At 40.5% G+C, this 15,485-nt stretch overlaps 1 protein-coding gene across 1 annotated transcript in view; it reads left to right on the forward strand.

Moving 5' to 3' along the window:
* The window catches only part of astn1 (astrotactin 1), a 2,712,832-nt gene that overhangs the window by 2,553,789 nt on the left and 143,558 nt on the right, over positions 1–15,485 (forward strand). The window contains exons 17-18 of the mRNA XM_059984849.1: positions 5,179–5,447; positions 11,044–11,177. Of these exons, the coding sequence (XP_059840832.1) occupies positions 5,179–5,447; positions 11,044–11,177 (403 nt within the window). The remainder of the gene's footprint in view (positions 1–5,178; positions 5,448–11,043; positions 11,178–15,485) is intronic.

Genomic DNA, 15,485 nt, shown 5'->3' on the forward strand with positions numbered 1-15,485 from the left:
TTTAATGATAGCTTCAAGCATTTTCCCAACTACAGATATTAAACTAACTAGCCTATAGTTACCTGCCTTTTGCCTACATCCTTTTTTGAACACTGGTGTGACATTTACCTTCTGTCAGGACCTGCCCAGAGTCCAATGAGTTTAGGTAAATTATCACCAAAGCCTCAACTATAACCTCTGCCATTTCTTTCAATAACTGGGATACATTCTATCAGGACCAGGGGACTTATCAATCTGACCCAAGCTACTTACCATTCTCACCTCTGTGGAATAAAGAGCTCACCATCCATGCAATACAGTGCTCAGCAATTATCAACGGCCTCCACTATCTAGCATCAGCAACTGAGAATAAACACAGTCCTACTGTGCACTTGTCTCAGAGACCCCTAAAGGGGCTGCTGGTCACTGCCCATCACTGCGAGCACTAGCATTGCACATTGCGCTAAGTTCAAAAAACAATTTTTTTATCACAATCTCTCGAGAGCAACCTCTCACGGAACACCGGTTGAGAAACCCTGGTCTAAAGGATCCACTGTGAGCAGTCTCAGCAAGACACACTACACTGAATCAGAATCTCGGCAATTTCCTCCTTGCATGTCGCTGTGCAACACACTCCACACCAATGACTGACGTGTTATGCTGTTCCTGGATCGTCTCTTGCATTCATTTTTGGATCTCCTCAAAACCAAATTGAGAGCTCCTCAAACAAGATGGTTCGATATTTCACTCCTGGACAAGAAGTCCTGCTGAAGGGACTAAGGAGGTGAACAAAAGTGAGTACTTGGCAAGGTTAAAGACAGAACTGGACCACTCTCCTATACAGTGGAGATTAGCTCTGATGACATCTGGAGATGACACATCAATCAGCTGAAGTGAGCGGAGTCAATTGTTACAAAAGAAAGGTACTAGGGCTGTCAGAACCACTTCCTGCAGTCTCAGAGTCAACTCCCACAATCACCATGGAGGAGGCTGCAGAACCTGAGATTGTTTCAAGCCACAAGTGTCACCTGCCAGGCAGACTGACCACACCTCCCCCCCCCCACCCCCCCACCGCCTCCGTCAAGAAAGATGTTATACCACAAGAGTAAGAAAGTCTCCGCAGTGATTATATCTTTTGGTCTGAATGGGACAATTTAAAATTCACTATGCTGTGGATGTCTATATGATAGTTGTATTATATAATATACTGTGTGTCTGTGTAGTGTGCTAGAGTCACATCAACAAGCATAATTGATGACAAACACCCAACAGTCAACAACGTTTAATGTGTAAAGAAAGTTGTATCTGGCACTCAATTGCGACTGCAGTCAGTGAACATGATCCGACTCACATTAGGCTCTATGGTTTTCCAAAATGACATTTTTGACAAACTAACTGAAACAATAATCTACTTGTAAAATCAAAATATACTTCAGACAGATTAATAGCAGTCTGTTCTAAATAAGAAGACAGAAGTATTCTTTGCAGTTAAGTATTTTGAATATAATTATTGCAGACAGAATCCTTCTAAGTTAGCAGGAAGGTTAAAGCTACACCAAAACCATCACATGAGCCATATTAAAGATTCTGTTCACTCTTATTATCTGTTAGGAGTATATTAATTTTAAATGCATCAAATAGTGTGATTTCTCAACATTGTGAGGGGGAGAGTGTCAGCCTGTATTCTCAAAACATGTGCCGCTAGTGCCACTCCAATACTCCAAAATATCTATCAAAAGTCTTTGTCTACTGGAACCTTGCTTAAAGACTGGCTCAATGCCAATGTCAAACCAAACTACAAGAAAGGGGACCGGTCTTTACCATCTAATTACCATCCTGTGTCACTTAATTGTTTTGCAAGCAGTGAGAACACAATATTCACAGCAATATCATGGGTCATGCAGAGAGATTCTCACTTCTGTCCGACAGACTGCACGGTCTTCTGAAACACAGTTAGCCGGACTGGTTAATTATCTATCCCAGATTCTGGATGCAAAAGTCAAGTTGACCTTTGCATAATGGATTTTAGTAAAGCTTTTGATACTGTACCACATCAACGCTTGTTCACTAAACTTGACCATCTTGGCATCCGAGGCTCTACCAAGGATTGGATCAAAAGCTTTCTAACTAAACGGCACCAGAAGGTATTAATCAATGGGCAATCCTCATCCCCCTGTCCAGTGTTTTCGGGAGTACCACAGGGCAGTGTCTTGGGCCCACTACTTTTTTTAACCTATATAAATGACCTTCCAACTTGTGTTACATTTGGAGTCAGACCGTTAGCAGATGACCTGATTCTGTACAGACCCATAAATTCTCCAAATGACTGCAGTATCCTTCAACAAAACATTAACTTGCTGTGCAAGTGGGAGTCCTCCTGGCAGATGAAATTTAACATCTCAAAGTGCTACATTATGAGAATGACCCACAAGAAAAATTGTTACCATCATCAATACTTCATGGGAAATACTGCACTCCAGGAAGTAAAACATTACCCCTACTTGGGCATTGAACTGTTAGATAACCTTAGCTGGGCAAAACACATCAACCAACCCATTTCAAGTTCCAACAAAATCCTTAGACTTTTACAGTGTAACTTTTGGAATTGCTCAAAAACCACAAAAGAAATTGCTTATAAAACTCTTGTCTGTCCAAGACTTGAATACTGTAGTGCCTACCAAACCATTCACATCAATAATCTTGAGAAAGTCCAGAGAAGAGCTGTTAGGTTTGTAACCAGTGACTATGGAAAGACCAGTAGTGTTACAGATATGCTTCTCAAATGGGATACCCTCCAAAGGCTTACTACAGTTTACAAGGAAACTCATTCATTAACTCCATCCAACATTAGTCACCTTTTGTGTAACCAGAGTAACGGACCAGCAACCCGACAAAACCAATCCCTGAACCACAAGACCATCCAGACCAACAAGGACTGCTCACTGTACCCTAGGACCATTCCAGTTTGGAACTCCCTGCCGCCACACATTAAATCTGCCGCTGATAGTAAAACTTTCAAGTCGCTGCTTTTAAACTCTGCAATTTAAATTACAACTGCATGCATGAGGGACTGAACACTTATAGCCCAGTGGTGGTGGTTGGTGCAGTATGGACAAGACAAGAGGAATAGTTTACCATGAGATTAGATTATTTGATAATGCTTTATCAATGAGGTGTTTCAGTTAATCCCTTGGGAGTATTATTACCTCATGTGCTGACTGATTTATGTTACATAGTAAAGAAGTGCTGAGAAACTTAATGAATATAAATCAATAAACAGTAACTGTTGCAGAAATTAAATTGAAAATGAGAAATTAAATCTAATTATATTGTTAATATATATTAAATTTTATTGTTAAACGAGGCAACTGCATATTAGGTCAGAGGTGCTTGATGGGTAGAATTTGGGTGGCTGAAAGGACTAAAACAACTTTTGATTCTGGACATATGAAATAAAAGCATAAATTACTGAAACACATGGGCAGCAAACTGTGCAGAGAAAATAGAGCTTTGGTTTAGGTTGATTTTTTCATCATGACTTCCATGAGTGGATGTGTTTTGAACATTGAAATTTATAAAGGTTGTAGAATGAGATTAACGTTCCCTCTATTTTTTTTCACAGCTGCACGGACCTACCAATGTTCCGAGCAGGAATTTTTTTACACAGCCTGAAAACTGCATGGCACTTTAAATTAGCATCAGAATCAGAATCAAAATCAGGTTTATTCTAACTGGCACTTGGCGTGAAATTTGCTAACAGCAGCAACCCATTTGCACAGCAACGAAGGTTAAGTGCACAGGAGCATTTCAGCTACTGTCCAGCTGCATACCTATGCAGCTTAAAAGGAACAGTGGATGGGAACCATTGTAAAAAGGAAATATGAGGCTGAGTCATGTATGCAAGTGGGCAGTGTGGAAAACCTGATGGGAATGGAGTGTGTGTTCCTTGACCATCAGGTTCTGTTGTTTCAGTCTTAAGGTTGACTACACTTAATATTTTTGCTTGGTTCGGGTTCAACTTGTGTTTATGATTGGATAGAAAATTTATCAATGTCAAGGGAGTTGACTTTAAAGGTTCTTAGCAATGTGTTGAGATAGCTAAGAAAGTTAAATATGAATTTAATGTTTAAAACCTTTGTGGCTCTCGGTAAGTTAGTATTACTCTTGCTTTTGAGTCAGGAGGATTTTGGTCAAAGTTCTCCAGCAACTTGGGCACAAAAGTCTAGTCTCACACTCCAGTGCAATACTATGGGAGTGGAGCAGATAGGGAAGCTCAGATAGAGATTAAAATTAGGCCAAGTAATCACTGAATGCAAAATATTTTATGATATCTTGCAAATGAATCTTCTTCCCTGATTTATCGCCACACACAAGAGAGTTATGTGCTGGGATATTAATGTATAAGACACAATCTTGTCTCCTAGAACATAGAACACTACAATACAGGTCCTACGACCCACAATGTTGTGCCAACATTTTAACCTACTCTAAAGTCAATCTATCCCTTCCCTCCCACATAGCCCTCCATTTTTCTACCAGTCACATGCCTATCTAAGAGTTTTTCAAATCTTCATAATGTATCTGTATCTACCACCACCTCGGCACTCACAACTCTCTGCATAAAGGCTTACTCCTGACCTCAGCCCCTTCCCTACACGTTCCTCCAATCGCATTAAAATTATGCCCTCTTGTTTTGGCCATGTCTATCCTAAGCAATAGTGTTTCACTATGCATTTGATCTGTGTATCATCTTATATACCTCTATCCATTCACTTCTCATCCTCTTTTACTCCAAAGTGAAATGTCCTAGCTTGATCAACTTCTCCTCGGAAGACATGCTCCCTAATCTAGACAGCATCCTAGTAAATCTCTTTCGCAACCTCTCTAAATCCTTCCTATGAATTGGTGACCAGAACGGAATACTCTTGGAATTAAATTTGCAATCTGGTAATGTGGTTACTAATTATTCTTGTTCAGTTTTTCATCCTTCCTGTTGAAGTGAATCATCAGAACTTTGAAGACTATGGAACTAATGTGGGTAAATGGGATTAGTGTAGATATTAGGCTAATAGATGATTAGCCTATTTTGGTTCTGTGTTATTAATTGTACAAATTATACACTTTGTTGGGTTCTAAAGGCACTTGCTGATTATGCCTACTTATGCCTTATGATAAAATGTCATCTGTTTATTCATACAGGCAATTCTCCATCTGATGAATCTGAAGAGCATGAAAAGGATCCAAAATCTTTAACTTTTCCAGCCTACATTGGTAGCCTTCTTGATTCTGGTGATGAGCTCATGGCCTCTGGAGTGAGAATGTACTGTGAAAACAGGGGAGGTTGCCCGACCTCCTGTCACTTGTGTCATCCGAAAGGGGGTCAGAACATGCAGGAAGAACCTGTGTTGCTGGACGTCACCAAGGCAGCACCACTTTATGAACTGCTTAGTGATAATGAAACACAAAAGGTAAGTTGTCAATCTTTCAGGATACAGCTCACCTGTCAGGGCGTGGCGCTGTTGTGAGTCTTTAAGAAATAGATAAATATACGTTGAATGAGGCGCAACTGTATAAAAATGGTTTAAAAAGCAGAACAAAAGTTAATCATAAGATGAATTGTTGGAAAAAGTGTAGCACCCAAACAGTTAAATCCACTTATCAAATGAGAGCACTGCAAAAACCAAAAGTGCAAATGCAAGCATCTTTAAATTCACAGTGGAACTTTAGTACTAAAGAAAAGTGTTACACAGGCATAAAATTGAAGCCTGGTGTTAAAAAGCCAGAGAGTAGATTGGAATAGGATAAAATATCGCCTTAAGACATTACATCTTGTTATTTCCTTCTGCTGTCCTCCCAGCAAAGATTTTCCATTGTCAGGCTGAGCACAAAGCCAACTTATTAGAATGAGAGAAAATTTACAAGACAGGAAGAAGACAGTCAGCCCATCAGGTCATATTGCTTGAAGTAGCACCTTCCAATGGACCACCAAGTTCAAGTTCTTCAAGCACACATACCATGTAAGGGTGGTGGGCTTTTTGCCTCTACGATCCTATCAAGCAGTGAGTTCCAGAGCACTCTCTGGTTCCTCATCTGGTCCAGAGTCCAGTTTCTCATCTACTTTCTGATATTTCTATCAATCCATGCCCCTGCCTTTTGGATCAAATGCAATGGGAAACAGGACCTGTCTGTTTTCACTGTTTCAGGTTCCTCTTAATTTTGCACACCAAAACAAGTGAGTAAAAGCAGCATGGGACCTCACCACAGATCCATTTCTCCTCTACTCCCAAGAGGGGTTAAGCAAATTGGATCTGTACTTCGTACAGTTTTGAAGAATGTGAGGTGATTTAATTGTGATCGTAAGGGTAGATGTCAAGATGTTTATAGTGGTGGGAGAGTCTCAAATGTGGTCACTAGGTTTCAGGTAAAAGATGAATAAAAACTGCATTTCACAGATGATAGTGAATCTCTGGAATTCTCTACCCAAGAGAATTGTGAAAGCTAGATCATTAGAAACAGATGAAGCTGATAAACTTTTGAAAGATTCTGGGGTTGGGGGCAATGGAGATCTGGCCAAAAGGAGGTCTGGGATGGATCAGCCATGACAGAAGACAATGCAATCTCGAGGGGATACTTATCACCCTCCTTTCTACTGAGCTCCCAACAAATGAAATTTAGCCTTGTTGCCTAAGGTCACATGATGGTATCACAGGAGAGCAAACTATTCATGAAGCCTCAGCTATTTTGTGGAATACCATGATGAAAAGCTTGTTTACTTCTCAGTAAAAACAGGCTAGGGTGAGCGGAGTAGAGAAAGGGAGTCCTGGAGAAGTGCTCAAGCCTTCAGATCTCTATGTCTGCAAAGCAGATCCCCCTTCTGATTTTTCACCATATTCATGTTGATAAAACAAGGGCTTGTTTGAGCATGCTATTAAAGTGGTTGCTCTGTTATCTAACTAACAGCATTTTCTCACACTGCCATTTTTTCATTATTTTGTGCTATAAGCTCTCAGCAAAAGTAATTCATTACCAACCTTGTGAAGTGCTGGAAATATATTTAGTTAAGAATGGTCATGAAGATGAATGAGGAAAACTGATGGATAGCACAAGGCCAGATTTATATTAAAAAGGTTAATATGTGAAATGCTCTCCTGGATCAGGTTTTCACAAAAAAATACTAACTTGAAGGTCTTTCTCAGCAATAGAATAACTCCGTAATACAGATGTTGAAGTTGAGCATTACGTTAAATGTTTCATTTGCACAGGCACTGCTCAAAGTAAGCATCAGGTGATGGGTTCAGCATGATGAAGGGTATAGACCTTCACATACAGTCCATTTCACTGGATGTTTTAATGTACATGTGACAAACAAAACCAATTTTTAAAAATATGGATTAGGAACTGGCTTGCCCATAGAAGAGAGAGAGAGTACAGACTATACTGTTAGATTGACTAGAGGGCAGAAACAGGTTGTTGTCTGAAAAGACCTCAGTTGTTTGAGAATTATATCAAAGATTTGGAAGAAAATGGATGGATTAGCAAGTCTATGGTAGACACTAAGATTGATGGAGTTGTGAACAGGGTAAAGTGTATAAAATAATACAACAGGGTATTGATCAGTAACAGGTATGGGAAGAGATGTGGCAGTTGCACTTTAACTGGGAATAATGTGAGGTGTTATATTTTGGAAGTTCATATGAAAAGAGGAGGTATACTGTTAATGATAGACTCCTGAATAGCATTGAGATACAAAGGGATCTTGGTGTCTCAGTCCATGGTTCACTGAGAGTGGCTTCAAGTGGATAAGGAGTGTAAAGAAGGTATAGGTAATGCAGGGGTTTCCAACCGTTTCTATGCTATGGACTTAAATCATTAAACAAGGGGTTCGTGAGCCCTTCAGTTTTCCTTCTTTGGTAGAGATAATGAGTTTAATAGTGAGGAAGACATGCTCCAGCTATATAAAACTTCAGTCAGACCACACTTGGAGCATTGCATGCAGTTGCAGTAACCCCATTATGAAAAGGATGTGGAGTCTATGGAGAGAGTGCAGAAGAGGTTTACCAGGATGTTGCATGGAATAGAGAGTGCAAGGTATAAGGAAAAGTTGGATAAACTTGGGTTGTTCTCTCTAGAGCGTTGGAGGCTGAACGGAGACCTGATAGAGGTTTGTATAATTATGAGCAGCATCAATAGGGTAAACAGTCAAAAGTTCTTCTATGGGGCAGAAATGTCAAACACCAGAGGACATTCAAAGTTCAGTGTAAGCATAGAGTGGTAGAACACTACAGCACAAAAACAGGCCATGTGTACCAGTATCATCAACCTGCACCCGGACCACAGGCTTCCATACCTCTCGCATTCATATACTGTACCTATCCAAATTTCTCTTTAGTGTTGAAACCGACTCCACAATCACCACTTGTGTTAGCAGCTCATTCCAGACTCTCACCACCCTCTGAGATTAGATGTTCCTCCTTAGATTCCCCTTAAACATTTTACCTTTCACTCTTAACCTCTGACCTCTAGTCTCACTGGAAAAAGCCTGCTTGTATTTACCTTGTGGAAACCCCTCATAATTTTGTATACTTCTATCAAATCTCCCCTCAATCTTCCATATTCCAGGGAATAAAGTCCTAACCTATTCAACTTTTCCATATAATTCTGGTCCTCAAGTCCTAGCAACATCCTTGTAAATTTGCTCTGCAGTCTTTCAATCTTATTGACACATTTCTTGTAGGTAGATGAAAAAAACTGGAGTCAGTACTTCAGATTAGGCCTCACCAATGTCTTATACAATTTCAGCATAACATCCCAACTCCTGTATGTCGACTGTACTCTTTTCCTAGATGCTGCCAGGTCTGCTGAGTTCCTCCAGCATTTTGTGTGTGTTCCAGTACTCAATCCATTGATTTATGAAGGCTATGTGCCAAAAGCTTTATTTATGACCCTATCTATCCATGACAGCATTTTGAAGGAATTATGGATCTCTATTCCCAAATCCACTTTTCTCAGTGCCCTACTTACTGTGTAAGACCTACCTTGTTTGGTCCCCCGAAACACCTTACACTTGTCTGCTTTAAATTCCATTTTCCATTTTTCAGATCACTTCATAGCTGATTTATTATCAACGTACTTCTATGTCACCATACACAGCCCTGAGATGTATTTTCTTGCAGGCATACACAGTAAATCCAAGAAACACAAGAGAATCAATGAAAGACTGCACCCAACAGGACAGACAAACAACCAGTGTGCAAAAGCAACAAATTGTGAAAATATAATAATAATAATAAATGAGCAATAAATGTTGCAAATATGAGATCAAGAGACCTTGAAAGTGAGTCTATAGCTTGTGGGAACAGGTCAATGATGGGGCAAGTGAAATTCTCCCCTCTGGTTCAAGAGCCGAATGGTTGAGGGATAATAACTGTTCCTGAACCTGGTGGTGTGAGCTCTGAGGGTCTTCTACATTATTCCTGATGGCAGCAACAAGAAGAGAACATGACCTCTGAGGTGGGGGTCCTTGATGCTGCTTTCCTATCATAGCTGTTTTTGTAGATCACTCAGTGGTAAGGAAGTATTTAACCACGATGGACCAGGCCACTACATATTATAGGATTTTCCATTCAAGGATGTTTCCATACCAGGCCATGATACAACCAGTCAATATATTCTCCACCATACATCTTTTAAAGTTTATCAAAACTTTAGATGACATACCAAATCTTCGCAAACTTCTAAGGAAGCAGTGGCACTGGCATGCTTTCTTCGGAATTGTACTTACATGCTAAGCCCAGGACAAGTCCTCTGAAATGATAACACCGAGGAAGTTAAAGTTGCGGACCCTCTCCACGTCTGATTCCCCCAGTGAGGACTGGCTCATGGACCTCCGGTTTCCTCCTCCTGAAGTCAATAATCAGCTCCTTGGTCTTACTGGCATTGTATGAGAGGTTGTTGTGGCACCACTCATCCAGATTTTCAATCTTCCTCCCATGTGCTGATCTGTCACCACCTTTGATTTGGCCTATGACAGTGGTGTTGTCAGCAAATTTAAATATTGAATTGGAGCTGTGCTTAGCCTCATCATAAGTATAAAGTGAGTGGATCAGGGGACTAAGCACACAGCCTTGTGTTTCACCTTTGCTGCTGGACATTGTGGAGGAGATGTTGTTGCCAATCTGCAAGTGAGGAAATCAAGGATCCAGTTGCACAAGGAATAATTGAGGCCAAAGTCTAGGAGCTTATTGATTAGTTTTGAGAGGATGATGTATCAAAAGCCAAGCTGTAATTGATAAAGAACATCCTGATGTATGCATCTTAGCAATTCGGGTGTTCCAGGGTTGAGTGAAGAGCCAATGAAATGGCATCTGCTGTGGACCTGTTGTGAAGTTAGGCAAAATGGAGTGCATCCAAGTTGCTTCTCAGGCAGGAGCTGATATGTTTCATCACCAAATTCTCCAAGTACTTCATCACAGTGGATGTAAGTGCTATTGGATGACAGTCATCGAGGCAGGTTGCAACATTCTTCCTAGACACCAGTATAATTGAAGCCTGCTCTGAATCAAGTGGGTACCTGATGCACCATCAATAACTCTAGGAGACTGGAAGTGAACGATAGGCTTTTATTAACAGTGAAAAGGGAGCACGACATGTCGCAGACTGAGGGAGGAGCAGTGCCCCAATCGCCTTTATACAGGAGTCTGTGGAAGGAGTCACAGAAGCAGTCAGCAGAGGGGCGTGTCCAGACGGGTATACATAGTTTACCACAGTACCTCAGATTGTCGAAACAAGATATTGTTGAACACCGATGCTTTTAAAGTGGGGGGGAAGGGGAAGTTAAAGGTGATGTGAGTGGCAGGTTTTTTACTGAGAGAGTGGTAGGTGCCAGGAATAAGTTACCAGGGATAGTAGTGAAAGTAGGTACATAGGAGGAAGACATTTAGTATAAATTGGCATTAAGGTCAGCACTACATTGTGTGCTAAATAACTTATCCAATGCTGTACTATTCTAAGTTCTGTTTATGGACCATGCACTGAACAGTGTCTAACATGATCTCATCCTCTTAGGCAATCTTTGAAGCAATGTTGAGCCTTCTCTGGTGTTCAGGAGGCGGTGATGTCATTGATGACTGGTGTAGATGTGATTCTACAACCTTCAGTGTTGACGGCCTACCAAACTGTGCTCCTCTGCCTCAGCCGACGTGAGTATCCATTCTTTAATAGCTTTTATGTGAAGTCTGAGCACGTTCCAATAATTTCCTGTGTTTGATTCACTTTATTAAATGTGCAATGTAAATTGTAGTCTTATGCTGAAGTGTAAAACAAGGAAGAGGGGTGTCTCTTTACAAGTTAATGTCATGGAGTTGACTTGCAGCCAGTTAAGAGAGGTGATGCAGGAGGCGATGTGGGAGCAAGCAAGGACCCATGTGGACACATGGGAATCCGTATTGGGGTTGGGAGCCGGCCCCCCGTCAGTGCTGCTCTCCGTGTTTGTTTGGTGGGATCAGGACAACTTTCCAACAATGTACAGGCTATGCCACTCACGGACCTGGGCTATATCATTTACTTCTTTGTAACTGTATGTTTTATTCTGCTATCGTAACCAGACGTGTTATTTGTGCTGTGTGCTGCTGGGAAATCGTTTTGCACCTTTGGCCCACGGATTCCTTTAATTATATTCTTGTATGGTCGCATCGCAATTAAACTTTGAACTGAACTGAGCTGAAGTTATGGAAGAAATATTAAATATTTACTTGCTGGTATTAGAGACAACTAGAAAGGAACACTGCAGTTCTGCTGATACTAACATCCTGTACTTAATATAGCAACAATCAGGATTTAGTTAGTGTTACACCAGCATCTAGCAATTTAAGATGCATGCTAGTGGTGCAGAGGACTAAAACTGATGATGTGGTGCTTTAGATGAGTGCCTTGGTGAGTTAGAGAACATGCAGACCCAAAGCCTTGCTCAGCGTGTTCTGAAAACAAAAGGAGTTAGAGCACCTGGTTTAATGGGGTGGGGTGGACGAGTCAGAGCAGTGTCAGGAGAGTTGCAGTCCCAAAGAAGGTGGGAAAGTGTGAGAAGATATTAATGCATTAAATGCAGCTCAGCAACGCAAGGAAAGCTAAAAGAGTGTAAGCAGTGAGATTAAGGGAAAGGGATGGTGTGTTGACAATAATGAAAACAAGGCAGGTGTATGGGGAATTATTCCTGTTACTGTTGTTATCAAAACAATGTCTCAAAATATATGGAAAACCAGCACCTGTTAGTAAAGAGGTACAAAGTGCCTATGAGGAAGACAGAATTTTGAAAATTTCAAAGTATTTTGGAATGAAATTTTGGAGAATAGGATCATGGTGGCCGTAGATTTTCTCACTAATTGTGAAATTGGTCTTGACAGTTGCACAAAAGGTAAGAGTCAGAGGTGTATGGGGAGAGATAGAGCATTGCAAAAAGGGGGGAAAGTAGGGCAATAAACAATGTGCTGGAGGAACCCAGCTGGAGAATTGGAAGCAGGATGAGGTGAAATTGGTCAATTGCTTTATTATTGTCACATGTACCAAGGTATAATGACTCTTTTGCATGCCATTCATACAGATCATACAAGGGAAAGCAATAACAAAATACAGATTATGTTGCTGAAGGATTTAATGCAGTGGTGAAGACCTCAGGATTGAGGCCTTGTGAATGTAAAGTTCAAGTAGACCAGGACCTGAAAGATACAGGATAAAGATGATGTAGAAAGGTTGGAACTGATGCTGGACAAGGCACTGACTGGTTATGGGAAGCAAGTGCCAGGAAGAACTCAAGCCAATACAGAGAAGTTTATTGACTGAAATGAAAACATTTTGCCTAATATTTATCATATAATTGCTGTAGTTTATTTCACTTACAAGGTTTCCCTCATTAAGTCTTCGTTAATTTGATGACTATAACACAGGGGTTCCCAGCCTTTTTACGCCATGAACCCTGACCATTAAATGAGAGGTCCAGGTTGGGAACCCCTGCTATAACAGATTTCATTTAGTTTGTCTGCGCCCGATTCTGATGAATGAACATTCAAATGAGTACAAGCATCTAAGGGGATTTGTTCAAATTGATGACTAGCTTCAACGAAAAAATAAACAGAGTTATTTGAATCTGCTTACTCCTGGTCTTGGAGGTATTTATTGACATCTTGTTCAATTGGGGAGTTCATAACTTACAAAAATAGATCTAATCAAGCCAGTTAACTTCAGCAAACAATGGGAACAAGAAAAGAATTACTGCATGGGGAATTTATTTCCAGTTTCACAATGTATTGCAAGCCACTATTTTCAATTTAGCCAACCTTAGCAACTACTTAAAATAATATTATGTACTAGCACTTTACTGGTGTTGTTTATTAAATTTGTTTGGACATTAAAGGCTACCTTATGCTTATGACAATGTTATTCTTTTGCCCGATGAATTCAAGGAGGGTACACATGGATAAAATCCAGTGAAATGAACTGAAGAGGATTCTTCTTTTTTTGTGCTCAATGCACAGATTAGCTCTTTATTTACTTAGATGTATAGATAAATAAAAGTATTTGTTTGGGGACATAGGGAGCTGGGACCTAGTTGTAGCTAAGTCATAAAGCCAAGCCACAAAATGTTTTAAAGTAAGGCTAAGAGTTCCTAAAATGAAGCAAAAATACCGAGAATGTGGAAGTGATTTTGGAGAGTACTAACTAGGGAAACTGAATCATACCTTCCGCATTGGATAGAAGGAGAAATTGCATTGAGTGACATGGATAACAGAGAGGTAAATGACCCTTTCATAGGCAACTGAACCAGTGACAATTTCAGTCCAATGGACAACAAATCAGGGAGGGGAACCTTTTCCACTGAAAAATGAAGGATAATCCAATAAGATGACTTAGAAATTATAATGCATTTTACTGGGGGAGGGGGGTTTGAAAAATGTCATTGTGTGTCAGGGAGTATAGAAAATATATAAGAAATGTGTATTTAATCAAGGCTGTGACAAGGCAGTGGAATTTTCTATCACATGGATTGGAAGAGACAAGAAAAGTGTGTGCACACTGTTGGGCACTGTAATGTCCCCCCCTTCACCCCTTCCTCCAGTGGTCAACCTTTCCCTCCTGCACCCTCCTCCCCTCCCCACAGTGATCAACCATGCCTGGTAAAGTCCCACAGACGTACAACCAATAGCCAGGTGAATGAAGTGCAGATTACATTTACATTAACTGAGGTGATGACAGTTATCAGAAGCATTCTTTCTTGCTCAAGGGTTATTCAGCTCTCAAGTACTTTAGTCATAGGGATGGATGCCTGAACATTAAGAATTTTTCCCACTTCCAGAATCAACATACCTGACAGTGTACATCTGTGACAGTTTTATCTTTTGAACAGGGTTATTGTATTGCATGGTATTTTAACAGTAATGATCTCTGGAAGATTGCATTTCAATATTTTATGTACTTTCCAGTTATGTGACTGTATTAATCACACTAAGTGCTACGAGTCGATCTGTAATGGCTTCTTCTGATTTATGGACTGACAGTAATTAAAACGAAAGCAGTACCACAAAGTCATTTTGTTCCACTAATATCAGCTCAGTGCAATCTTGGAACCACTTAATATTTCTTTGTTGAAATAATGATGACCACTCAAACAAAGACTATTCAGAAAAGAATATGATTGTTTTGTTCATCTGCTAACATGGTCTGAAATTTGAGGTTAAATTGACATTACCCACAAACTATTTGGTTTTATACAAACATTAGGGGGCATTTAGATTTGTTGATATTTTTGAGGCTAGTCCTCTTTTCTGCCCTCCAAATTCTAACTCATCTGGCCAATCACTAAGGGTCTCAGCCCAAAATGTCAACCCTACATTTCTCTTCTTAGTTGCTGCAGTACTGTGCAAAAGTCTTAGGCACACACACACATATAAGTATAACTAAGGTGCCCAAGTCTTTTGCACAGTGCTATATTTCTCAACATAGAGCAGAGAGCAAGTTTATAAATCTGATTGGAGCAAAGATATTGGAAATGGTGAGGGTGAAGTGTCACGGGAGGTGTGTGGGACACGAGCAGAGGAGTGCTGCGGCAGGGAGTGGGGCGAGTGCAGTCACACCCAGCCCCGAGACACTAGGCAAAGTTATTTGATTCCATACAGTTGGTTTATTGATCATTACATAATGTCTCTCTGGAGCTTCCTGCTCCCTCCCCCTTTTCCCACCCATGATTCCACTCTCCCTGCCCCCCCCTTACAATAAAGACCCATATCAGAATCAGGTTTATCATCACTCACATTATGTCATGAAACTTATTTTTGTGCTGCAACAGTACAATGCAATGCATAGAACATCTGAGGCACCCTAGCTATATGTATATATGTGTGTGCCTAAGACTTTTACACAGGACTGTATCTGGCCTGATGAATTCCTCCATCCTTCGCTCCTTCTTCAGGAAAATTTGTTTGGAGTATAGGTTCAGTAAGGGGAACATGTAATAATGA

The sequence above is a fragment of the Hypanus sabinus genome, chromosome 11, assembly GCF_030144855.1.
Source record: "Hypanus sabinus isolate sHypSab1 chromosome 11, sHypSab1.hap1, whole genome shotgun sequence".
NCBI lineage: Eukaryota > Metazoa > Chordata > Chondrichthyes > Myliobatiformes > Dasyatidae > Hypanus > Hypanus sabinus.